This window comes from Bos taurus, chromosome 22 (genome assembly GCF_002263795.3).
Source record: "Bos taurus isolate L1 Dominette 01449 registration number 42190680 breed Hereford chromosome 22, ARS-UCD2.0, whole genome shotgun sequence".
Lineage (NCBI taxonomy): Eukaryota > Metazoa > Chordata > Mammalia > Artiodactyla > Bovidae > Bos > Bos taurus.
The window spans coordinates 10910743-10938146 of NC_037349.1; the positions used below are offsets into that span (position 1 = coordinate 10910743).

Below are 27404 nucleotides of genomic sequence, written 5' to 3' on the forward strand. Positions count from 1 at the left end.
CACAGCCAGGCTGCTGGTCTCAAAAGCTTTCTCTCTGCTTCTTATACTGAGTGGGCTGCTCTTTTTTTTCTTATTCTTTTTTTATATTATTATTGAGATATAATTCACACATAACATTAATTCCAGGTGTACAGCATAATGACTTGATATACATATATATTTTGAAATGGTCACCACAATAAGTTCATCCTAACATCGGTCATCAGACACAGTTACAATTTGGTGTGCCATGAGAACTTTGAAGACTTTACTACTCTCTTAGCAACTTTTAAATATGCAATACAATATTGTTAACTATAGTCACCGTGCTGCATATTACATCTCCATGACTTATTTTTATTAAATTCTCTTGGAGTATAGTTGCTTTACAGTGTCATGGTAGTTTCCACTGTACAAGGTGAATCAGTGATACATGTATGTATATCCCCTCTTGCTTGGATTTCCTTTCCCTTTCTATCACCACAGAGTATTATGTAGGGTTCCCTATGCTCTACAGTAGGTTCTCATTAATTTCCTATTTTACACATAGTAGAATCCCAATCTCCCAACAGCCTGCTCTTTTTATCTGACTTCTTGTCCCTATAAATTTTCAAGTACCAACTAATCCCTCCTGTGATCTATTTAAAGCAGCTTTTCCTTTGCCTCTCCCCTACTCCACACTGCCTTGATTTTGTATTAGTTCTTGCTTATCTCCTTGACTTGTATCCTTCTGCTGTTTCTTCCAAGCATCTTGGGCTTTTGTCATAGCTTAGTCAGTAAAGAATCTGCCTGCAATGCAGGAGACCCAGGTTTGATTCCTGCATCAGGAAGATCCTCTGGAGAAGGGAATGGCAACCCACTCCAGTATTCTTGCCTGGAGAATCCCATGGACAGAGGGGCCTGGCAGGCTACAGTCCATGGGCTCAGACATGACTGAGCGACTCAACCAGCGCCAAGCATCTTGTCTCCCTTCTCTCGCTTCTCGGTCTTAGACCTTGAACATTATTCTCTGCTGACTGGGTTGCCCAGTCTTGGTATACCATGGCCTTTGAAGGAAGAGACTTCCAGCATCTCCTATTTTCTTCTTTCTTTTCCTTCTATCTTTAGAGGCTAGACTTACTGTGATAATCACGAAACTTCCTCCAAAGGCCTCCCACTTGCATAGGCCTCTACCCAGGCCCTGTGCTTAATTCTGTACTCATAATTTTGTATTCATTTTCTTAAGGGTAGTTGTCCTGTATTTGTAGGATTCAGGCCCTGTGGAATCTGGAACTGCTACTCGGTCTCTACCTTAACTTTCAGCTCTGGGGTTTATTGATTGACTTAGTGACTGATGGTTGGGCTCTACCTACCAGGCAGTTCTTGGGTCCTGGATCTTTTAGCTTTGCTTGAGGGACAGGCAAGTTGTTTCCAATGATTCACGATTATAAACAGCAGCAGGGTAAACATCCTTCTAACAAAAGCCTTGCGGACATCCTTAATTATTTCCTTTGCATAAGTTCCTGGGCTTAGAATCACTCTGTCAGAGAGGGAGGGAGGCTTTCAGGCATTTTCTCTGAGTTTCCATAGTGCCAATGAAGCTGAAATGTGAACTTTAGGGGGATGTATTAATTGTGGAGTAATGTACCAAAGGGCTGCTCCAGTCCAATGGGGGAGCAGAGCCACCTACATGAAGGAGACTTCAAAAAGATGACAGAGTCGGGTTGGGTGTAAGTGGTAGACTTGACGAGGAAAAGTCATGTATTGAAACTCTGAATGGAACAGAAGGCGGTGTTCACTAAACCTCATGTCTTTCGTCTTTCTTCTTGAGCAGAGATTATTCTGTAGCTTCTTCATTCAGTCTTTCATGGTTTAATAGTTTTGCCTCATGCTAATTAAACACCTTTTACAGGTGGGAGGATTTGTCTTGTGTAAGGTAAGGAGGGAGGGGAGTGCTGCGTGGCGGGGAGAGTGGGGGCTCTGCAGGGGTCAGAGAGGAGGGGTCCCCGGACCGAGGGCCCCCCAGGCACACATCACAGAGCACCCGCATGTGCTCTGTCAGCAGAACTAGTTATGGGGACTAGTCTGTGTCTTCTCGAACCCCATAACTGAGCATTCCAAGCATTTCGTTTTTAAACCAGAATTGTCACTGACCTGAGGTCCTAGCTCTCCGTGTGTGGGGTGGTGGTGGGGGGCTTGCCTTCTGAGCCGCGGACCCTCATCCTGCACTTGCAGTCATGCTGCGTTGAGAACGGAGCACGACCCCACCTCTCTCCGAGGGTGTGGCTTGAGTGGCCTCTGCCGCATGCTCTGGGCAGTGAGCGTTGTCCCCCTGGCCAGATGGACCGCAGTACCCCAGGGAGTGTGATAGACGTCGCTGGTATCGGTTTGGATGCAAACAGCAAGGGACTCGGTTTCTGTTTTTTCCCAGTGATCCCTGTCTGCCTGCCCTGAGCTAGCGTCCTCTCCCAAACCTGCCACCCCCAGCTCTTCTTGCCCCATTTGAACAACAAGCAAGAGGTACCAGGGAACACGGACAGAGCAGATTTCTGTCCCCTTCCTGTAGACATGGACAGTCCCTCAGCTGCAGGGCAGACAACTGTGACACCCTGTGAGATAAATACATGCAGCCCGGCAGGCGTCCAGGCCCCGGAACGGGGTTCTTTCACACCCTCCCCTCCCCTCCTTCCTCTGGGCCCCAGACGCCCCGGAGTCTGAGGCGGTTGGGTGCCCTGGCTTCCTTTCTGGAGACGTGCTTCCTGCCCCATCTCCCGGGACACATCAAGACGGCTGTGCTCCGGCCCAGAGCAAGTGCTCGGAAATGGAAGAGGCGCCGGCATTCGCTTTGTTAAGGTTGTCTGAGCATCACTCAGTGAGGAACAGGAGGCGATTCAGAGCCGAGGGGAACATGGCATCCTCTCATTTGCATGAAGCTTGAGAATTAAGAGAACAAGCTAGCTGGTTCTGCACTGCCAGTGCAGTGGCCACGAGCCAGCTGTATTGCCATTTGAATTAATTACTACCAGGGATTTCCCAGGTGGTCCAGTGGTTAAGACTGTGCTTTCACTGCTGAGGGCATGGGTTTGATCCCTGGTTGGGGAGCTAAGATCCTGCATCCCATACCGTGTAGCCAAAAAAAAAAAAAAATTGCAGCCAAATAAAATGAAGAATTCAGACCTGCAGTCACACCACCACATTTCAACTTGTCAGTAGCCACAGGTGCCTTATGGGTGCTGTTTTCAACAGCACACAGAACATTTTCACCATTGTGGAGAGTTCCAGTGCTTGTTTGAAGCAATGACTTGTGTCTTTTTTTTTTTTAAGTTACTATTGAATTTGTTACAATATCACTTCTGTATTATGTTTTGATTTTTTGGCCATGAGGCATGTGGTATCTTAGTTCCCTGATCAGGGATCAAACTGGCACCCCCTGCATTGGAAGGTGAAGTCTTAACCACCAGACTGCCAGGGAAGTCCCTGACTTGTGTCTTAAACAGCTCAATAGAGATCCAAAGGCAATGTAACCAAGAAAAAAAAGTCAGCCTCTGCATATCTGAGTATTAAAACTGAAATGAGGGAGCTTAAATTTAATTAAAACTTAATAGCTGTCAGCCTCTTTTCATCCATCAAACATTGGAGTGCCTGCTCTATGCTGAGGGCTAGCGATTCAAGAATGAAAAATGCACTCAGCCTGATGGATGAGAAGACTGTGGGCTTCTCCCCTTGTACGTCAGGCAGAAATAAGATGTGGGCTCCGATGTGGGAGGGCAGGTCCTCAGGCAGGCAGGGGGAGTTCTGATAGGCAGAAAAGAGCCCCATGAAAATAGAACCTTTGGAAGGGGGATGCTGGGACCATGGGCCCTGTTCCCCACCCCGACCTGGCTTTGTGCAGAGGCACCCAGAGATGCTGGTGGCAGCCAGGCTGTCTCATAACCCCTGTGGCGAGGTCTTTGCCCAGCTCTCAGGCTGGGCTGTAACCCCACTTCCCCATCTGGGTTTTCTGGAAGTAGCTTTTTCAGATCTTGTTCCAGGTTCTTACTAGCCCTGCAGTGCCTGCTTTTTGAAAGTGCTCAAGAAGAGATGACACGCGTATGAGGCCCCAGTTCTAAGGGGCCCTGGACAGCATCCCTTGAGGGTTTCCGTGACATTTCCCTGAAGATCTCAAGAAACTGGCAAGGGTGCTGTTTCCTGAGCTAGTGCTGAACACTGGCCGGGGCAGAGGCAGCTGTCACACTCCGGAGAGAACCTTCCAAGGCAAGAAGACAGACTCTCTCCAGCCAGTCTCTAACAGCCCAGAGTGTGAGAGTGTGAAGGGCCGGGCCCCGGCCAGCTCTGAGTCCCCAGCGAGCTGCTGCTGGTCAGGAAACAGTCTCCTTCTGATAACTCCCATTGTGATCTGTCTGCGGAGGATGCTGTTGTCACATTTATTAAAAGCAGCCATGGTGTTCTCAGAAACCACTTGCTTTCAAGGGTTTAACTTGAAACTTTAAGAAATGTAACTTTAAGAAATCAAAACAAATGACCCCATCAGATAGGACTTGCTGGGCATCTGCAAGAGGTCCAATCTTTCACAAGTGTGATAGTCTCTAGGGGAATCTTCAGGACCACATGGTGACTGGTGTCTAGTTTGCCAGATGGAGAAGTAAGGCTCACGGAGTTACATGCCTTGACCAGGGTCCATTCCAGCCTTGGCTAATCAGTGTGCACTGGGGCCCTCGGTCAGTCTGGGTCCTCTGGGAAGCAGATGCTAAGACAGAGATAGGAGTTGAAAAGAATTATGGGTACGGGGAGTAAGGCGGATGAAAGAACAGGGGAGATGAAACAGAATTGGGCAGGGAAAGCCTCAGACGGTGATGCGGGCCTGATAAAAGTCTCAGTCAACTTAGGGGGAAGCTGCTGTATAGAATAGGGAACTCAGCCTGGTGCTCCGTGATGACCTAGATGGGTGCGATGAGGGGGTGGGAGGGAGAGTCAAGAGGAATAAGATATAAGTATACTTAACAGCTGATTCACATTGCTGTACAGCAGAAACTAACACAACATTGTAAAGTAACTGTCCTCCAATTTAAAAAATATCCTATGATAAGCCATAGTGGAAAAGAATATTTAAAAAAAGAATGTGTATATATATATATAATATATATATATACACACAACTGAATCACTTTGCTCTATAGTAGGAATTAACAATGTTGTAATTCAACTATACTTCAATAAACATCAGTAAGAAGAAGTCTTAGCTAACTCAACAGGGGCATCCCCAATCCCCAGCACCCCATATGATCATAGTCAGCCCCCGTGGTTGCCTGGGGAAGGCCTGGCCTCAGCTTGATTGCCTGAAAGGGGCGGCAGCTGGCGGCTGTCAGCTCACTGTCCCCTTGCAGCCCGATGGACGAGGTGCTGGGCTCAGTGGTAGACACGGAGCCCGTCATGTGTGAAGGGTCGTGTGAGGTGTGTCCCTCGGCCTGTGGCGTGGCAGGGATAATCTGTGCTCCTGCTCATCCTGCTGTATCAGCCCAGGCAGTGCTGGGATTCTGGGCTGTTAGGATAAGCCCCGAAGCAGACTTGCAGGGTGACTCTTCCTGACCTCGGGGAAATCACAGGCGAGGGGCGGAGGAGGAAGAGAGCTCCCACCTTATCCTGAGCCTCTGACCAGAGCTGCAACCCTGGTATCTTGTGACCCACAAAGCCTTAAGCTGTGTGGATCTGGAGGGACAGAGTAGTTGAACTGAGGCCGAAGCAGAGAAAAGTGTTTGATCATCACCTTTTTTTTTTTTTTTTTTTGCTAGAGGGAGCCTTAGGAAGTGAAAGCGAATCCAAGATTGGTGAGAATCCAGTCTTTGAAACCACAGGGTCACTTGGTCCCCAGTTTCTGCTTTTCTGGGACTCTTGTTACGAGTTTAAATTTGTAGCAGCGGCAGCCACAGCACTGCTGATTGCTTAGCCCATGTTGAGTACCGTTCTACCTGCTTCATGTGTATTGACTCAACATTCCCTACAATTGCTTCAGCTAGTCGTCATTGTAGCCTCATTCACAAGGGGGAAACTGAGGCATGGAGGGACAGAGTAGTTGAACTGAGGCCTGCACCTTTGCCTCTCAAGAAGAGTTTAGGGCCTCAAGGCACCCAGACATCTGTGTTGTGAGACTCTGTCCTGCTTTCCTGAGAAGGTTCTGGAAGCTTACCAATGACACCCTTTGCAGATGTTTATTCAGGACCCACTGGCTACCTGTGTGGAGATACTGGGGTTTTGCTTTCCAGAGATGCTCAGTCCCTCAGGAAAGAGGGACCAGTCATCCTGCCAGGGATGTTTGTAGGGTCTTCGCTCACCCTAGGTCACAGTTAGGACAGATATGTCCTAGGAAATATGGAACGTTCTGGAATTCCCTGTATCCATCCTAACCTCTCTGGGTTTCCCTCCCTCCATCTGCTCCCTTGAGTGCTCCTGGCTCCCACGGCTTACTGAAAAAGTTTCCTTTGGAGAGTAGATGGGGAAGGATGCCACCTCTGCTGGTGTTCAGGATTCACTCCTGGATTTGTAATATTGTTAAAGAAACCCACTCAGCCTCAGAATTTCTGTATAAATGGCCAGAAGTATGAGAGCAAAGATGATTTAGGTCTGCCCCCCGCCCCCTGCAAAGCTCAGCGTCAAAAAGGCATGGGATGAATTTCTTCCATCTCAGTTCATCTGTTGGTATGTTGAACCTCTCCCAGCCCTTCTGGACTGTCTAGCCTGGAAATGCTGCAACACGCACACACCCCAGAGCAAAGTTGGCTGTGTGCAGGCCCCTCCAAGGGCAGCAGTATGCAGGGTCCTGGCACCACCTCTCCACCAGCTCGGGTCCTGAAGTGGATGTTCTACACTCAGGGGAGTGGGGTCCTTCCTGACTCTGCCTTCCTTAGGGCCCCTGGTTCCCTGCTGCTGCTGCTAAGTCACTTCAGTCATGTCCGACTCTGTGCGACCCTATAGACGGCAGCCCACCAGGCTCCCCCGTCCCTGGGATTCTCCAGGCAAGAACACTGGAGTGGGTTGCCACCTGGTTCCCTAGCAACAACCAAATCTGTGGTCTGAGCCATAGCAGGTGCGCTGCCGAGATGTACAGTGGCCCTGCCAGCCTGCCTTCGCCCCCATTTAGAAGCTGTGTGTTCTTAGCAAGTTGCTTTAGGTGTTTGAGCCTCAGTCTCTCCTCTGTGAAAGAGGAACAAAGAGAGTTTGTACTGCATGACATTGTGGGGGGAATTAAATGAGATTATGTCTGCAAAGCCTGAAACATAACGTGTACCACGTAGTAGAACCTGGATAAATCTGAGTAGCTGTTTCTTCCTGTTTCTTTGAGCCAGCATTCCAAGCTAATGATCTTCATCCTGACTTCATATGCTAAAATTTTGCTTTCAGAGCATTTGTTGATTCATTCATTTATCAAAATTTGAGCATCAGCACTCCATACAGAAATGAATGAGACGCTCTTTATTATGTGTCGTCTGTAAAATTTTGGTCATGCCCAGCATCAGTCTGCATTTTTGTTTATTTATTCATATGTCTGTTTCCAAAGATCTGAGTTGGCTATTTTCATAGGAGACTTGTGGGACTGTAAAGCCTGAAGTTTTTAAAAATCTTTTTAAAATCCAAGTATAATTGGTTTACAATATTATGTGTTTCAAGTGTACAACATAGTGATTCAATATTTTTATAGATTATACTTCTTATAAAGTAATTATAAAATATTGACTACATTCCCTGTGCTGTTCAATGTATGCTTGTAGCTTATTTATGTACAGTAATTTGTACCTCTTTAGGGCTTCCTTGGTAGCTCAGGCAGTAAAGAATCTGCCTGCAATGCAGAGACCTGGGTTCAATCCCTAGGTCAGGAAAATCCCGTGGAAACTGGAATGGCAACCCACTCCAGTATTCTTGCTTGGAGAATTCTGTGGACAGAGGAGCCTGGTGGGCTACAGTCCATGGGGTCGCAAGAGTCAGACACGATCGAGTGACTAACACACGCACAATTTCCTACCACTGTCTTGCTCCTCCCTGCTTCCCTCTCCCCTTTGGCGAGCACTAGTTCCCTGTATCTGAGTCTGTTTCTGTTTTGTTATGTTCATTTTTTTGTTTTATGGTTTAGGTTCCACACATGAGTGATTGCATATAGTATGTGTCTTTCTCTGACTTATTTCACCAAGCATAACACCGTCCAAGTCCACCCATGTTCTTGAAATTTTGCCATTTGCTTGCTTTCTTGTGGCTGAGTAATATCACATTGTATATATACCACATCTTTATCCATTCATCTGTCGCTGGACACTTAGGTTGCTTCCAAGTCTTGGCTATTGTAAATAATACTGCTGTGAATATTGGGATGCATGTATCTTTTCAAATTAGTGTTTTTGTTTTCTACGAATGGAATTGTGGATCGTATGGGGATTCTATTTTCAGGTTTTTAAGGAACCTCCATGGTGGCTGCCCCAGTTTCCATACCCACCAACAGTGTGGGAGGGTTCCCTTTTCTCTACATTTGTTATCTGCAGTCTTTTTTGATGATGGCCATTCTGACAAGGGTGCGATAAAACCTGTCATTTCGCATGGCTCTTCCTTCTCTCAGAGAGCAGATTGGAAGCCATTCCTATTCTGGGGAGCCCTGTCCTTCATGCCAGCATCCAGATAAGTCTGGGAGCTAAATCCACACTTCCAAGGAGCTGGTGAGGATCTTAGCCAAAAAAAAAAAAAAGTAAATGTAAAAGTATTGACCTGTTTTTCTTAGAGAAGAAAAATTTTTTCAAGAAACCAATAGGAAGACCTCAAGACCCAGGTTTCCGGAGTTCTGCAACGTGCTCTGGCTCTCAGATTTTAATGTCTACCTAATGCTCTCAGGTGGGGAAGGAAAACCTCAGCTCTTTGCCATGTTTCCGTCTCTGGGTGTATCTACCAGGGCCTGAGCCCCTGGCCGGGGCAGCAGCCTCTGAGGACCCTTTATTCCCATCCAGGGCGGCCAAGGGGGTTTAATTCCTCTCCGAGGCGGGCCCTTCCCTGTGACTCTGTTCTTTCCCCGTTGGTCGTGGAATTCCACCAGTTTCCTTCTCAGGGAGTGCAGGATTTGGCATGGTCAGGTAACTTTCCTGGCTCCGGCTCATCCAGTCCTGGCTGTGTTTTGCCTAGGAATGGACGTGGAGTGATTCCTGGGGTTTCCCTGAGGTGCGGTGGACATGCAGCGATTGAATTCCACTCCTGTAACTAAAACATGGGTCCCCGGGGAAGTTTTGGTTTGGGGATCAAATGCCTGAAAGCAGACCTAATGGGTTTAAGGTTTTTAATCCCCACTTGCTGTCCTTGATCTGGCTGTAGTTTCGGCCTCCGAATCACTGCTGCGGTATTTGTGGGAGAGAGGAAACCTTGGGGACAGTGTCCGTTCCAAGCCTTCCTGAGGAGGCAGCTGTGGTTCAACCCTTTCCTACTACCTGTGTCCCTGGGGAACTGACCCGTGGTTTGCTCTCAGAGGGTGAGGGGTAGGTTCAGAGCTGGATGGGTGGCTGGATGGGAGCCCTGGTGACCAGCTTCCCCTGACACGGGTCAACCAAGGAAGTGGCTGTGTTGGAAAAATGGAGTGCACTTAACCTGCCACATAGGAGGGAGTTCACAGGGACTGGAAAGAGCACGCCCTTGGACGTGGGCCCCTGGGTTCAGACCCCAGCCCTGCCACTTACGAGCAGTGTGCCCATCGTCTCAGTAAAAACACGAAACGCTGCCTGGCAGGATTGCCTCGGACAGGAAATCAGACAATCCATGAGCATGGCTGGGGCCGGCAGATGAACAGATGGGCCCACATTTCCAGATAGGTGCGTGAACTGCTCATTTAGAGAGGCGGCACCTTATTGTAGTTTTGATTTGCATTTCTCTAATCCCATGGACGGAGAAGCCTGGTAGGCTGCAGTCCATGGGGTTGCACAGAGTCGGACACGACTGAAACGACTTAGCAGCAGCAGCCGCAGTCATTATCAATATTGAGCATCTTTTCATGTGCCTATTGGCCTTCTGTACGTCTTCTTTGGAGAAATGTCTATTTAGGTCTTCTGCCCGTTTTTTGTTTGGGTTGCTTGTTTTTTTTTGTTGTTGTTGAGTTGTATAAGCTGTTCATATATTTTGGAAATTAATCCCTTGTTAGTTGCATTGTTTGCAAATATCTTCTCTCATTCTGTAGGTTGTTTTTGCATTTTGTCTAGGTTTCCTTGTTGCAAAACCTTGTAAATTTGATCAGGTCCCATTTGTTTATTTTTGCTTTTGTTTCTAATGCCTTGGGAGACTGACCTAAGACTACACTGGTACAATTTATACCAGAGAATGTTTTGCTTTTATTCTCTCCTAAACATCAAGGTCATATTGTATAGCACAGGGAACTGTATATTCAATATCCTGTGACAAGCCATAATGGAAAAGAATATGAAAAGGATTATATATGAATCGGAGAAGGCAATGGCAAGCCACTCCAATACTCTTGCCTAGAAAATCCCATGGATGGAGGAGCCTGGTAGGCTGCAGTCCATGGGGTCGGTTCGAGTTGGACACGACTGAGTGACTTCACTTTCACTTTTCACTTTCACACAATGGAGAAGGCAGTGGCAACCCACTCCAGTGTTCTTGCCTGGAGAATCCCAGGGACGGCAGAGCCTGGTGGGCTGCCGTCTATGGGGTCGCATGGAGTCGGACACGACTGAAGCGACTTAGCAGCAGCAGCAGCAGCAGCAGCAGCAGCAGCAGCATATATGAATAGCTCAGTCGCTTTGCTGTAGAGCAGAAATTAACAGAACATTTTAAATCAACTGTAAATAATGGCTTCTCCGGTGGGTTAGCTGGTACTTGCCTGCCAATGCAGGAGACACAGGACGAGGGTTTGATCCCTGGGTGGGGAAGATCCCCTGGAGAAGGAAATGGCACCCCACTCCACTATTCTGGTCTGGAGAACCCAGGGCTACAGATTGTGGGGGTTACAGTCCATGGGGCTACAGTCCATGGAGGTTGCAAAGAGTCGGATACGACTGAGCCCACATGCACACATTACTTCAATAAAATTTCAGAGTGGCGGGGCGGGGTGGGGCGAGGGGGTGGGGGTGGCTAACCTCTGGGCAGCACTTTTACACCAGCAAAGTGAATATTCTGGGAAAGTGGGAAGGCGAGTGAAGTTCAGCCTTATGGGGAGGAGAAAGGCTTCCTCTCATCCTTTGGGGACGGAGCCTCCAATCCAGAGTTTAAGCGCAGGGTCACCTGCAGAGCATGAGGCACCTTTTCCAGACAGGGTCATACCTGTGAGCGGCTGGCACCTGTCGACTCCCTTTTCCTCCTTTCTGGCTGATGTGGGGAGGGCAGAGTAGGGGAGTGGGCACTGCACCCGACTGCCAGGGTGCGTGCTGCACTTGGCATCTCTGTGGGCTCAGGTGAGTGCCATGACCTCGTGTGGTCACCTGCTTCTCCATCTGTAAAGGAGGAATAATATCAGTGCCTCCCGCAGGCTTGTGGTGAAGATGAAATGCAGTTCAGCCCAGAGGGAGCCTAGCCCAACACCTGCACACTCCCCGTGCCCAATACAGGCTGGTGGTCCTTGTAATTAGGAACCCGAGTTCTGAGTTAAGGAGGAGACTGGGAAGTGCCTGGGCAGTTTCTGTGCATCTTTAACTGGGAGTGAGATAGAGGAGAGCTTGATTCTCAGGGGTCATCTCTTCATACTGGCCCCAGATGAGAGTGATTGTAATCAGTGTAGGTGGTTCTAGAACCCTTCTTAGAAGTCACCTGGAGAGTTTGTAAAAAATGCATGTTCTTTTTAAAACAGATTTGTTTTATTTTTTTTTATTTGGCTGGCTGTGCCAGGTCTTATTTGTTATGTGCGGGATCTTTGATCTTCGTGGCAGCACGAGGGATCGTTAGTTGTGGCATTTGAACTCTCAGTTGCGACATGTGGGGATCTGGTTCCCTGACCAGGGATCGAATCCTGCCCTCTTGCATTGGGACCTCAGAGTCTTAGCCGCTGGGCCACCAGGGAAGACCCAGAAAACACGTTCTGATCTAGTGGAAAGGGGATGGAGCCTGAGATTCTGCCTTCCCCTTATGCTCCCAGTGGTTCTCCGTGCTGCTGCTCTGAGGACTGCAACTTGAAGTCAAGCAAAGGTCCGAAGCAGCCAGATGATTTTTCATGGGGAGCCTGTTGGCGGGGACGCTCGGCTCCTTGAGATGGTAACTGTACAGAAGGAAGAAGCATCTTACTGTCTTATCAAGAGTGCCAGGAAAGATTTGAGGGGGAGGGTATGTCTGTGTAACTCAGAGTGAGAGAAAAAGCCAATGTCATCTTTTCAGTGGCATGCCCTGAACTCTGTCCTCTCTCTCAGGATCAGCCCGGCCGATAGCAGGGCTTCAGAAGAGGCAAACTCATTAGCTGGCCTGTGGAGCAGCCTTACTGGCCTGCAGCCTAGGTAAAGAGCAGTGCCAGGCTGTGGAGGAAGCCATGATGTTCTGTAAACACAGAGATACAGGCTCGTCCTCCCTCGAGCCACCCTGTGAATGTCAGGCATATGTGTGCACACATGCCCCCTTATCTCTTGCTTCATTTCCTGTCACACAGGAATTGGGGGGGAAGAAACTTCCTCCTCCAAGCAGCTGATTAAGAGTTTGAACCAGACGGTGGTAATCGGGTACTTCATCAGCTGTTGTTGTTGGAACCATTGAGTACCTTGGGCTTCGAAGGAAAGTATGATTCAGCAAGTCCTTTCTCCAACATTTTTTTTTCTCTATTTTTGGGCTGTGCCACATGGCATGTGAGATCCCAGTACGCTGACCAGGGATCAAACCTGTGCCCCCCCTGCAGTGGAAGTGTGGTGATCCAACCCCTGGACCACCAGGGAAGTCTCCCTTCTCCAACTTTAGATTTTGAAATAAATTTTTGCTTCTCTGTCTCAGCTCTCAGCTGGGAGAATCCATCCTGGGATTTAAGCTTTCCAGGTTGGATACCCAATAGAGGAATAGACCACTGTTTCTTTCTTTTTTATTTTAAATGTAGATCTATTTTTTGGCTGTGCTGTATGGAATGTGGGATCTTAGTTCCCTAACCAGGGATGGAACCTGTGACCCCTGCATTGGGAATGCTGTCTTAATCACTAGACCGCCAGGAAAGTCCCCTGCCATTGTTTCTTGCAGCCATTTCCCTTCCTTTGTACACAGTGAATTCTCCCCCTCATTTAGTTCTTGCGTTTTTGTTTGTTTTTAGCAGCATCTATTTCAGTTAGCAAATTGCCAACATCCGCTGGATCATAGAAAAAGCAAGAGTTCCAGAAAAACATCTATTTCTGCTTTATTGACTATGCCAAAGCCTTTGACTGTGTGGATCACAATAAACTGTGGAAAATTCTGAAAGAGATGGGAATACCAGACCACCTGATCTGCCTCTTGAGAAATTTGTATGCAGGTCAGGAAGCAACAGTTAGAACTGGACATGGAACCACAGACTGGTTCCAAATAGGAAAAGGAGTTCGTCAAGGCTGTATATTATCACCCTGTTTATTTAACTTATATGCAGAGTACCTCATGAGAAACGCTGGACTGGAAGAAACACAAGCTGGAATCAAGATTGCCGGGAGAAATATCAATAACCTCAGATATACAGATGACACCACCCTTATGGCAGAAAGTGAAGAGGAACTCAAAAGCCTCTTGATGAAAGTGAAAGCAGAGAGTGAAAAAGTTGGCTTAAAGCTCAACATTCAGAAAACGAAGATCATGGCATCCGGTCCCACCACTTCATGGGGAATGGATGGGGAAACAGTGGAAACAGTGTCAGACTTTATTTTTCTGGGCTCCAAAATCACTACAGATGGTGACTGCAGCCATGAAATTAAAAGACGCTTACTCCTTGGAAGGAAAGTGATGACCAACCTAGATAGCATATTCAAAAGCAGAGACATTACTTTGCCAACAAAGGTTTGTCTAGTCAAGGCTATGGTTTTTCCTGTGGTCATGTATGGATGTGAGAGTTGGACTGTGAAGAAGGCTGAGCGCGGGAAGAATTGATGCTTTTGAACTGTGGTGTTGGAGAAGACTCTTGAGAGTCCCTTGGACTGCAAGGAGATCCCACCAGTCCATTCTGAAGGAGATCAGCCCTGGGTGTTCTTTGGAAGGAATGATGCTAAAGCTGAAACTCCAGTACTTTGGCCACCTCATGCGAAGAGTTGACTCATTGGAAAAGACTCTGATGCTGGGAGGGATTGTGGGCAGGAGGAGAAGGGGACGCCAGAGGATGAGATGGCTGGATGGCATCACTGACTCGATGGATGTTGAGTCTGAGTGAACTCCAGGAGTTGGTGATGGACAGGGAGGCCTGGCGTGCTGCAATTCATGGGGTCGCAAAGAGTTGGACACGACTGAGCGACTGATCTGATCTGATTTCAGTTAGCATTTATTCACTGTGCTGATATAAATTTGGAGTTGGTGGGAATTTCTGGACCCAGCCCTGTCCCATGGGGCTTTTGGAGTGAAGGAGGAATTTGACATTCCCCAGCTCCTGGAAAATCCCATGGATGGAGGAGCCTGGTAGGCTGCAGTCCATGGGATCACAAAGAGTCAGACACGACTGAGCGGCTTCACTTTCCCTTTTCACTTTCATACATTGGAGAAGGAAATGGCAACCCACTCCAGTGTTCTTGCCTGGAGAATCCCAGGGACGGGGAAGCCTGGTGGGGTGCCGTCTATGGGGTCACACAGAGTTGGACACGACTGAAGCGACTTAGTAGCAGCAGCAGCAGCAGCTCCTGCAGTCTGCCTTGTGGAAGGGTGGTGGGTGTTTCAGCGTAGACATGGCAAACTACTAATTCCTCTCACCTGTGCAAACACAACGAGCATCGGAGAGAGCTGGCTCCAGTGACTCCAAAGCTCAGCCCCCAAAGCCAGGGGGGAAATTGATCCCTTAATGTGGCTTTCTTCTCACTGGAGTTTCCTTCAGAGGATCATTCTGCGTTTGTCAGAGAGCAGCCACAGACTGGCCCGACTGCCCTCGTGTGGGTGATGGAGGTGTCGTGGCTTGCTCGGGAAAGTGCTTGCTAAGATTTCCAGAGGCAGTGGGTTCCAGCCCCACTTCTGTTTGGGATTCTGCAGCTGTGGCCCCTCGTGGTGAGACTGAGGCTGGGAGTTGCCCTGGGAGCCCTGGGTGCGGGGTCAGGGGGGCACAGATCCTGGGGTGTTACTGAGCAGCAGCAGGCAGCTTAGAGGAACCCCCACTGTTGGGGGCCCGGCTCCTCTCACACCCAGTGTGGTGTGATTCGATTCCTCACAGGATCAGATATACAGACTCTAAGACTGAGCTGGAAAGAAAGGCTCCAGTAAGGAGACCCTTCCTGTTCCCTGGGGGTTGAAGGATTGAGCACAGGGACCCATGTGGCTCCTTATGAACCTGACACCATGTCTCTGAGCAGATTAGGGTGGTGTCCCTCGTGGGCTCTGCCAACCTTTGCTGAATGACTGTCTGAGGGTCTCAGTCCTCCGTGGTCTAATCTGAGGGTCTACACCTCTTTGCTCAGCCGGAGTGTCTGAGGGGAGCAGTGTCATTCTGAGACCAGGGTTGGGGTGAACATTTGAGATCCCAAGATGAAGGAGGCTTTCAGAAACGAGTTAGAGGAGCCTGCTTCAGCTTTCTGCTGCCCTAGGGAGGCTGTATAAGGTCCTTGTAACCTGTGCTATTAGTCACCTTGTCCAGAGATGCATAAAGGAGAATGCATTCCGTTCCCAGGCCAGGGGGCCATGAGCTTTTTCATAACATGCCTGATACTCTTGGGAGGGGAACTGCACTTCCTTTCTGGGCTGCGTGAGATATGGGCAACTCACAGAATCAGATATAGGCCCTTGTTCCGCTGAGTGAGTGGCGTGGCATTGTCTGCTCTTTAAGCATGAGCATGGATTCTGTTTAAAGTTTCATTGTACAGGTCCTTGTAGCTCAGTGCCAGCCGTGCCTGACCAAGGGTGCTTGGTATTCTCTGATACAGCTCTTCCACTGACTACTTTGCAGAAACTAGGGACAAAACTCTAGGTCAGAACTGTTTTTGTAACATGTTCTATACCCAAATGTGTCTCTCTGTCGTCTTGGCACATCTTGCTCTTCTCCTCTGGGGAGTAGGGTCCTGCTGGGGACGATGGTTCATCTCCAGGGCAGACTTGCCTTGTGGCTCAGTGGTAAAGAACCCATCTGCCAAAGTAGGAGATGCAGGTTCAGTTCCTGGGTTGGGAAGATCCCCCAGAGAAGGAAATGGCAACCCACTCCAGTATTCTTGCCTGGAGAATCCCATGGGCTAGGAGGAGCCTGGCGGGCTACAGTCTGTGGGGTTGCAAACAGTCGGAAATGACTTAGCAACTCAGCAGCAGCAACATCCTCAGGGCAGCTTTTTGGTTCAAGATGAAGGACGTAGAGCCACGTTCTTGCCCTGTTGTAGGCAAACTCATCTAGCTCTGGTGTGCCTTGGGCTAGAGGTTGTGGTTTATAATTTCACTCTGTTGTTACTTCTTTCCTGTCACCCTAAAGGTACATATCGTGGGGTGGGGAGCAAGAGTGGGACACAGTAGAAATGGCATTTCTAAACTTCTCATTTTTTGTTTATTCATAAATTTTTAATAAAATTTCACAATTTTAAATTATTCACAAATTTGTATAAACACAACTCAGTTTGAAAAAGAGAACATTTTCAAGCACCTTCCTCCAGAAACCCTTCTTCCTGGTTATACCCTGCCTTCTTCTCCCGAGAGGTCAGTGTGTTCCTGACCTCTAACACCACCCTGAAATTTCACCTGCTTTTGAATGTCAGATAAACGGATTCAGGCACTGAGTACACTACTGTCCCCTGTATTTTTTGCTCAGTGTCTGTGAGATTTGTCCATGAGGTTGCAGTCGACTGTTCATTGATTTTTCGTTGCTGTATAGAATTCTGTTTCTACACCACAGTTTAGTTATTCTAGCATTGATGGCTCTTAGGGTTTCTTGTAGTTTGGGGCCATTACAGACCCAATATTTTGTGCGTGTCTCCTGTAGACGTATGTGTGCGTTTCTGCTGGGTATGTTCCTAGAAAGCGGATTGCTGGGTCTGAGGGCAGACACCTGTATAGCTTTCTATAGCTGTATAGTTGATTTGTTTTGCGAAGTGGTTGTGATCATTCACACTGTGCCCAGGAAGGGTGAGGGTCCCATGTGCTCCGTATCCTTGCTAGCACTTGGTGTTTTCAGTCTTTCTGGTTTTAGTCTTCTACAGGATGTGAAGTGGTGTCTCATTTGGATTTCTCTGGTGACAGATAGAGTTGAGCATCTTTTCATATGTTTATTGGCCGCTTTTCTTTTGTCAAGCATCTGTTCAAGTCTTTGGTCTATTATTCGTTGTTGATTTGGGGGAATTCTTTATACATTCTGGATAGGAACCCTTTGGTGGTATGTGTTCCCAAGCAAACTCAGATGTTCTCTAGGCACGTTAAAATCATGACGGGTTCACAGTAGGAGGCCCTTCCTTCTGCCTCTCCCCCAGCCACCACCACCCTCAGCACCGTATAATTCTGGGGAATGTCTCCCAGAGAGCATTCAGACAACACACTCACGGCTGGGTGAGGATTTAGCATTGACTGCACTTGCCTGGCACTGGATTGTGACCGAACGCCCTTTATTCTTGATGTGCAGGGTCCTTGTGGGTGCACCAAAGGCGGATTCCAAGTACAGCACTTCAGTGAAGTCCCCTGGGGCTGTGTTTAAGTGCCGAGTCCACACCAACCCTGACCGGAGATGCACCGAACTGGACATGGCTCGAGGTGGGTAGATTTTTCACTGCCAAGATGGGGATGGGTTCTGCACCCTCATACTATCCTCTTTTTCTTCCTAACTATTCACTCACTTTTCCATCTCTCTTTCATTCCCTCTTTCCCTCCCTTCCTTCCTTCCTTCCATCCATCTACCCATCCATTCATCATGTGCTCAGTACCTATTACTTCCTACGCACTGGGATATACCAAACAAAGATCCTACTATCCTGGGCCTTACTAGTTAGTAGGTAAAAAAGACATTAAAACAAATAAAGATCAGAGAAGAGGGGAGGTGAGTATTTGATCTGATCTAGATTGGAGGGTCTGGGGAAGTGACTTTGACACTGGAAAGATGCACAGCGTTTAGCTGGGCAGGTGCTAGAGGCAGAATCTCCAATGGGAGGAAAGTTTGTGGCATTTTAAAATCCAGAGCAAGCCCCAGCATCCCTGGAGTGGTAAGCAGGGGACCATGGAAGCAGGGGAGGATGGCATGGTGAACTGGGGTAAGGTGTTAGGATTCCGTTCCACGTACAAGATGGGAGGCCATTAAAAGCAATGTTAGGTTTTATGATTTAAGTAGGCAAAGAGATGATTGATAGGTGTTTTTAAAAGCCCCCTTGGTCTGATGGAAAGTTCATCATCTTTGGACGTCAGATCTGCCTGGGTTCGGAGCCCAGCTCTGCCTGTTACTTGTTGGGACTCACTGGATGTCTCACTGGATGTCTCCGAGGCTCTTTGGCCTCAGTTTCCTCACCTGTAAAATCAGAAGGATGATAGCCACCTCACAGGGATTACTGTGAGAGGACTGATGGGATAATAGAAGTGAATACACAGAACTGTGCTTGGCACAGAGTCGGTTCTCAAAGTAGCAGTTATTTTACGGAAGTCATCACTTCGAGTCCTCGATTTCGCCAAAGTCCTTTCTCCTCAAGATCTTCTATTATTTTCATTAAATGAGGAATTGTCATGCCTCTCTTTAGCAGAATAGGAGAGGTGTCCGTGGCATTCTCCATGACTGGTTTGTGGGCTGTTACTGGTCCATAACAAATTAAGGAGCTTTTTTTGTAATATACATCAGCAATTTGCTTCCTTGGTGAAAAGTCTTGCTATGAAAAAAAGTCGGATGAATTAAACAACATACATGGTGGTGGAGTCAATTTACATCTTGTTGCAAGTTCCTCATTTAAGGGCTGGTGATGTGGTAGGCGCGGGCGTGCAGCTGTTCCCCGAGACCCTTAGCGCGAAGGTTAGAGGTCACGCTCCGCCAATGGTCGGCAGGGCGGCGTTCTTCTCGGCGGAGAGTGTGGTGAGAGGCTGACGTCGGCCTTCTCCCCGGCCCTCCAGGCCTTCAGGCTCAGGCAGCAGGGGAGGCGGGGCCCCGGGGACAGGCCGAGGGCTGTGTCCTCCTGAGCCGTCGTCACGGCGGCCCACCGGCCCTGGCCCAGGCCTGGAGGAGGCGGGAATCTCGCCTGACCTCTGCAGCGCGATGGCAGTAGGCGCCTCCCTGGGTTGAAGTCTGAGGAACCCAGCCCCCATTTGGGCGGCCTAGGGGCCGCTGGGTGCTGGGTGCCTGGCTCCCTCAGCAGTGATGGTCCCTGACCCTGAGCGTACTTGGGGCTGAGAGCCGCCTCTCAGCTGGGCTGAACACTGGCAGGAGGACCCGGGCTGGGGGCTGGACCAGCCCTTGGGCAGGGGGATGGGCCTGCTCGGGGACCCCTCCTCATAGCCAGGCCTGGACCTCGGAGAATGAGAGTTGAGTCTTGGGACTTGAGTCCTGTCTTGTCAGAACAGAGAATAACATTGGTTTGGGTAGAGGTTTATGGGAACATTGTGACCTGACCTCAGGAACAAAGGATCTGACACCAAGAAGTTTGTCACAGCCCCTCCCTCACCTTTCCTAGGAAAGGCCTTTGCTGAGAGCTTTCTGGGAGTTTGGGGTTTCAAGGCACGAGCCACCTGTCTCCTTGCAGGGCCCTGCACTAAACCTTTCTCTTCTCCACCCCTGACTTGTATCGTCTGGCCTCACTGGGCTCAGGGATTTGCTTTCACTGACAGTAACAAATGCGTGGGTTGTAGACTGCCCTTTGGAAGGTAGACAACAGCGTTCCTCAGGCCAGGTCTGACTTTCCTGTCTTTCCTCAGGGAAGAATCGGGGCATGCCCTGTGGAAAGACCTGCCGGGAAGACCGAGATGATGAATGGATGGGGGTCAGCCTGGCGCGGCAGCCCAAGGCCGATGGCCGTGTGCTGGTAAGGCCTCCTGGGGGAGCCGTGGGGAGGGGGTGGCAGCCTGGAAATGAATGACTTTGACCCCTTTGCAAAGCTGGATGGCATGGCGATAAGGGCATGGCTTTGAGATTGCCTCTTCTGGAAGACTGCTTGGACAAATGATTCATCTTTTTATTTTCTTTGTCTGTCAAATGTTAATCATGTCTATTCCAGGGTATTGAGATGTGGCTATTGAAAAAGGGCAAATGAAATGTATGTGGAAAGTGCTTTGTATAAATAAATTTCGATCATTACATAAGCATTTTCCTGTGGGTATCTTTTTAAATTGAGTTACAATTTACATAAAATTGTTGTTGTTTAGTTGCTGAGTCGTGTCTGACACTTTTGCGATCCCATGAACTATAGCCCCACCCTCCCCAGCCTCCTCTGTCCATGGGGTTTCCCAGGCAAGAATACTGGAGTGGGTTGCTGTTTCCTTCTCTAGGGAATCTTCCCAACCTAGGTATCCAACCTGAGCCTCCTGCACTGGCAGGCGGATTCTTTACTACTGTGCCACCAGGGAAGCCCTTCCATAAACTGCACAGATCTTAAGATTACAGTTTGGGTTTTGGCATTTATACACACTTGTGTGACCACCCACCCATCAAGATACAGAACATTTGTCGTCCCAGTCATTTTCTTATGTTCCTTACTGGCCAGAAAAACAAAATGTAAAACAGAAGTAATGCTGTATCAAATTCAGTAAAGACTTTTAAAACTGGTCCACGTGAAAAAAAAAATATCCAGTCACTCTGGCCACATTGCAAGTGCTCAGTAGTCACAGATGTCCACTGGCTGCTGCGTCGGCTGGCACAGAGGAAACGTGGTCTCAACAGAATCTGTAACTGACCCAGAGGTCTTGTTTTGTCCACTTTTGTCCTTCACACTTTTCTCTTAAGGTATAACACTCAAGTTCTTAACGTGCCCAGTTTCATTGAAGAGCCTGGCACATGTGTTCATGTATACATGTATTTATGTTTCTGACTTCATAGGCCTTTTATTGAAAGCTATATAAATGTTTTTGAGAAGGGAAAATAATATTAGCTGCCATTTCTGGAGGGCTTCCTTTGGGCCACAGGCTGTAAAGCTGGGGGTTTCACATATATTTAATCCACAGGGAAAACCAGATTTTCCTTAAGGATCTAGGCAGAGTGTTTCTGAGCCCTCTCTGAGGAGCCCGTTTTGCATTCAGCTTCTCAGTGGTAAGGGCTGTTGGTCTGAATTCTGCCTGCCTCTCAGCACAAATCAGGCGTTTCCCCGTTGGGCCCCTCTGGGGAGAGAGGAAGCAGCTGGATGCTGTCGCCAGCATCACAGGGCCTCCCTACTAGACACCGTGGGTCATGCTGAGCCCCCCAGCCCAGCATTTGCCTTGGTTTCCAGCCCTTTAATCACTGTCACCCACTGCCCTGGACCTTCTCCAACATCTGCCTTCCCCCAGACATGGTGGCCTGACCCTGACTGCATGACCAGGCCCAGGAGGCTTGTCTGTCATCCTGTGGGAAGGAAGACAAGAAGCTGATCCATCCGTAAATCAAAGTGGCCTGAGGTCAGTATTCAGAACAAAGGAGATGGGGGTCTAGTGGCAGCACAGTACACAGTCCCCGAGAGCTCCGATCCTCGACGCAGAGGCTGCTCCCGTGAAAACGCTTCCCCTCCCCATGGAAGGATGACCTCCGTGTGGCCGAGAGCTTCTTCCTGGAGGGTTCTGCATCATTGCAAAAGAGTACCCGGAGGGGCTGTCTCTGTGGACGTGAAGAGCGGTGAGGATCAGGGGGACCATTGAGCCAAGGAAGCTGGAAAAGACTAGCTGGAGTGTGATGCTCCTGTTCTAATTCATTGTATGCAGAGTTAATTTTTTCATGTTTTATGCAATTACTGTAGCGTCTATTCTGGAAGCTACTCTGTGGGGGGTGGGGAAGGAGAGGCATCCAGCAGCATCTGTTTTCCTCGTGGCTTTTTTGTATTGTGGTCAAAAACAACCCGAGGGCTTCCCTGGTGGTCCAGTGGTTAAGAATCTGCCTTGCAATGCAAAGGACACAGGTTCGATCCTTGGTCTGGGAAGATCCCATGTGCAGTGGCGCAGCTAAGCCCATGCGGCAGAACCACTGAGCCATGTGCTACAGTTACTGACGCCTGTGCGCCTGGAGCCCATGCTTTGCAACTGGAGAAGCCACTGCAATGAGGAGCCCATGCACCTTAACGAAGAATAGCTCCTGCTCACGGCAGCTAGAGAAGGCCTTCTAGAAGCAATGAAGACCCAGCACAGCCAAAAACCAAAGTAAATCTTTAAAAGAAAAAAACCCTATGAAGTTGGGACTTCCCTGCCAGTCCAGTGGTTAAGACTTTCCTTCCAGTATAGGGGGTACAGGTTTGGTCTCTGGTTGGAGAGCTAAGATCCCACATGCCTCAGGGTCAAAAAACCAAAACAGAAAGCAAAAGCAGTGTTGTAACAGATTCAATAGAGACTTTAAAAATGATCCGCATCAAAAAAGATCTTAAAAACCAACACGAAATTTACCATGGTATCCATTGTTATGTGTATAGTATAGTGAGCTATATGTACATTGTTTTACAGCAGACTTCTAGAACTTTTACATCTTGCAAAATAAACTCTAAACTTATTCAGCCTCACTCTTCCCCCCAGTCCCAGGCAACTTTCTTTCCTTAAGAGTTCGGCTACTGTACATACTGTATGATCCCATTTGCATGATTCATTTGTCTTTTTTGTGACCAGCTTATTTCACTTGGCATAGTGTCCTCAAGTTTCATCCATATTGAAGTATAGGGCAAGATTTCCTCATTTTTTAAGGCTGAATAATATTCACTGTATATATATACCACATTTGCTTTATCCATTCATCTATTGATATTTGGGTTGCTTCCACATCTTTTTTTACAAATTTTTTTGCCATGCTGCGTGGCATGTAGGATCTTATTTTCATGACCAGGGATCGAACCTGTGCCCCCTGCAGTGGAAGTATGGAGTCCTGTGCCGTTCATTGCACCGCCAGGGAAGTCCTACTTCCGTGTCTTGGTTATTGTGCATAATGCTGCTATAAATATTGGTGTGCAACTCTCTCTCGGAGATCCTGCTTTCAGTTGTTTTGAATATAAACCCAAAAGTGGCATTGCTAGATCTTATTGTGATTTTATTTTGGATTTTTTGAGGACCCCCCCTACTGTTTTCCACAGTGGTTGTACCATTTTACATGCTTCCCAGCAGTGCACAAGGGGAGGGTTCCAATTTCTCCATGTCTTTGCCAACACTTTATTTTTTGTGTGTGGGAACTGCCCTAATGTGTATGAGGTGGTATCTCACTGTGATTTGTATTGTCCTAACGATTAGTGGTGTTGAGCATCTTCTCATGGGCTTGTTGGCCATTTGTCTGTCTTCTCTGAAGAAATGTCTGTTCAGGTCCTTTGCTTATTTTTTAAAATGGGTTGTTTTTTGTTGAGTTCTTCTCATGGCTTTTAGCACGTATGCCATCTTGTCAGGAAAGGCCTATCCCAGGTCCAGTCTGTCCTCCCTGGTTTAGACTCTGCCACCTCCATGAAGCCTGTTACCATGATGGTGTTGTCAGGAAAAAGCTGAGCATCTTTGGGTCATCAGAAGTTCAGCGTTATGTTATTATCTTATGTGCATGACTTGTTTTGTGCGTATATGTCCTTTTTAATGGGAGCCACTTGGGGATAGAGACCAAATTTTTGACCCTTTCCACTCTCAGCTCTAGGAGAAGGTCTCTCTAAGGAGTGGCTTCTGAAAGTATGTTTGAATAATGTAAAGAAAGTGAAAGTGTTAGTCGCTCAATCATGTCTGACTCTTTGCGACCACATGGACTGTAGCCTGCCAGGCTCTTCTGACCATGGAATTCTCCAGGTAGGAATACTGGAGTGAGTAGCCATTCCCTTCTCCAGGGGATATTCCAGACCCAGGGATTAAACTCAGGTCTCCTGCATTGCAGGCAGATTCTTTACTGTCTGAGCCACCAGGGAAGCCCTAATGTAGGGACTGAGTGTCAGTACTAAAGCAATTAGAAACCGAATCAATTGCCATCTTTTTGGTGGCTGACTCTAAGCAGCTGAGGATGCATGAGACAAAGGCTATAAAATGCCCCTTGGAACTGACAGGTGACATTAGGAGACAAGGAGGGTGACCCAGTCCATATTTTTGTTTTGGAGGTTTCATATCCATTTGAATTTTCTTTCATGTCTTATTTATGTCAAAACTTTCTGGCAGGCAAGTGTTTATTTTAAAATTAAGAACAGGAAGATATGTTTCGTTCAATCGCATTTTGAGAACTCTGTAGTTGTCTGGGGGTGTTGGCTTCACACCTATATCCCCAAGAAGCATAATACTGGATTCCAAGGTTGGATTTGAAATGGGAGAGGTGGGATAGCTCTTTTTGAAAGTAGCATCTGATGCTGACTTTAAAGTAAAGAACGGATAGAGAGTTTGAAAGCTGTGATGGAGAATTAAATACCTTGATAATGAATGGCATTTTCTGGTCCACAGACCCACCAGCCAGCTCTGGCAAGATCCAGGATGTTGGGCCTGTCTGGCAGGCTGCCCTCAGCTCAGTGCCTGCCAGTCTCGCATCCACCACCTTGTGGTTCTTCCGGCACCCCAGGGACCAAGTGATAACACACATGGACACAGCATCGGGATTAGAGGCCCCTTCCCCTTGTACTTTCACCCCACACCCCCAGTGTGCAGATGACAGTTCAAGAAACAGGGGGAAAGTCACTTCTGGTAATAACTACCCAACAAACCCGGCATGGGCACTGAGCCGTCTCTTCAGCCTGGGAGCGCAGCTCACAGTGTTCAAGTCTGACCTTTCTGTTTTTCAGCAGAGTCTGCAAGGCTCAGGCAACAACTAAAGACAGCAACTAGCTGACTTCTGGGAGGAAGAGGTGTTCTCCAGCTCTGTCTCTTGGCTGTTTCCTTTCCAAGGGTCAGGGCTGTTGCTGTCTTTCTATTCACCACTTCTCATCTTGGCCATTTTTTCAAAGCCACAGGATATACTTTGCATTTACTTCTGTTGCTTTGTTTCCTGATTTTTTTTTTAAGTAAACTTTTTGTTGAGCAGTAACAGCCATGCAGAAAAATGCCCCAAATCATCTGTATACATCTCTTTTTATAGTTGTTTTTTTTTTTTTTATAAAAGTTTATTCTTAAATGAACAATGGTTTCCAAGACAACACTTCATTCTAGCTATAGGTGGCAACAGATATTGTGGCAGGGGATCCAGATGTTTAAACAGGAATGCAGCTAAGAGTCATCATTGCCGCAGGCATAAGGAACAACTTGCTTTTTGCCAGATTTCTTAATTCCATCTGTGGCCAGGAGGCCTCTCCCCACAGCCTTCACTTTTAGCTCGGCGAGTTTCTTCTGCTTCTCCTTGGATGCCTTATCTTGCTCTTCCATCTCCTTGGCTTGCTTCTTAGACTGCTTCAAGGGCTGCTGCTTGCCCCTTCACGGCCCGACGTGGCTCCTGCCGCCCCTTCCCCAGCTGTATATATATTAATAAATTTTCAGGAGGTGAACATTCTCAGAATGACTTTCCCAGAACCCCAGTAGTCGCCATTCCTGGGCCTCCCGGGCCACCCCCTCCTCCATTTGAAGGGGAGCTGCTTTGGGGGGTGGAATCTGTGGTATCAGGGCCCTGATCTCCTGCACCCCGTCTTCTCAGTGGCTGACGGCCTGTCTGCTCCTGACTGTGCTGGGTAGACCTGAGGCATGGGAAAAGCTCTGGTCATCTGTGCATGGTGAGGGTGGGTGGGGTGGCGGGAGAGCCATCTGGAGGGGCCCAGTACCTGCCCCCCTAATCCAGGAAGGACATTGTCATACCACAAAAAGGCCTTCAAAATAAATTGCTTCTTTATTTCCTTCTTATTCTTTTGGTAGCAAAAACAACCCTTGTAACTTGAAATATGTCAGATGCTGAGATGTGGGGTGGTCCTAGACCTTTCCCCCTTTTGTTATACTTTTCTGGAATCTGAGTTGGAGTAAGTCTTGCTGTTTCCAGAGGGTGCTCTCTTTTTCCTGTTGGAGGTCCCTGTCTCCTCCCTGCCCCCCACCCTTCTCTCTCACAGCAGAATTCATTTGGAAAGATTGATAGAGATTTTAATGCTTTGGAGACAGTCCCTAGGAATTTTTCTTAATGTTGGAGTCAGATTGACATGTGTGTATGTAGAAGGATAATCAGGGCTAAACAGTCTTTTCTTTCTGTAATTTATGTTCAGAGACACTTTTTCTTGTTTTCTTACATGCAAACTGCCTTTGACACTTTGATCTCTGACCTCACAGAATGCCTTAATTTTAGTTTAGTTTGCTGTGAATGCAATCTTTGGCTCTTCTAGGAATTCCCCAAGATCACTCCTTAAATAGTTTATGACACTTAAAAAAAAAAAAGGCAATAAGCTGGACATGAAATACAGAAGGTCCATCCTCATAAGAGTAGTGTGCACCATGACAAACACCCGCCTCCCTTTACAGTCCCTCTAACCCATACATACAGTAAAACACGGAAAGCCCTGGGGCTTTGCCAAATCCATAAACTAAAAGATAACTCATTTACCAGCTAATTGGATGGTAAGCGATTCAAGTTTGGAAGCTATCAGAATGTAGTTGGAAATAAAAATAAAAACTTAGTGGAATGGAGTGATTATCCACTGAATGATAGCTTTGTTTAGCTTCTTGCTTGACATGATTTTAGTCTATCGAGATGTGCTAGAAGCACAGAACAGCACAGAATGGGGAGGAATGGAGGTGGTTTGCAGTATAAGGAATAACAAGAGATTGTTTTTCACGTTCATTGTCGTAGGGCAAGAGGCAGAGTGTGGGCAAGCTGAGATTTCCTGCCACTCTGAGTTCCCTTGCTTTCTCATGGGTAGGGAGTGGCTTTGTCGGTGGCCCTTGGGTGGTTTGCTTGGAGGGATGAAGATCAGAGAGGTTGGCAGGCAGTGATTTTTTTCATCAAGTGACTTCGGGGATACCTAGGCCCTGGAGAGCCCCACTCCCTTCGTCCAGTGGCCTTGGCATCCCGTTCAACCTCAGAGAGGTCATTTCTGGGGTCCTAAGACCTTTGGGGAGGCTGTAAGGATAATAGCTACCTGACCTGCCCCAAAGGGTGGGTTTTGATGGCTTCTTAGGTGGGAATTGGGAGTTATAAGTTGGAAATGTTTCCGAGTGAGATAAGGAGGATTCTGAAGTCTGGGTTTCCATGTTGTTTGCAGCCCTTACCAGCTCTGGAACTTGAGCAAAACACAGTCTAAAACGCAGGGTTCCCATATACAAAATGGGAATTCTAAGATATCTTCCCACCTTTCAGGGTTGCAGAAGAGGTCAGATGTGGGCCATGTAAATTCTGAATGTTGCTTGCC

The 27404-nt window shown here is 47.9% G+C and overlaps 1 protein-coding gene across 1 annotated transcript in view; it reads left to right on the top strand.

The window, feature by feature from the left end:
* ITGA9 (integrin subunit alpha 9) overlaps positions 1–27404 on the top strand; it is a 361696-nt gene that overhangs the window by 2338 nt on the left and 331954 nt on the right. Inside the window, exons 2-3 of the mRNA NM_001192718.2 lie at positions 17636–17763; positions 19897–20003. Of these exons, the coding sequence (NP_001179647.1) occupies positions 17636–17763; positions 19897–20003 (235 nt within the window). The remainder of the gene's footprint in view (positions 1–17635; positions 17764–19896; positions 20004–27404) is intronic.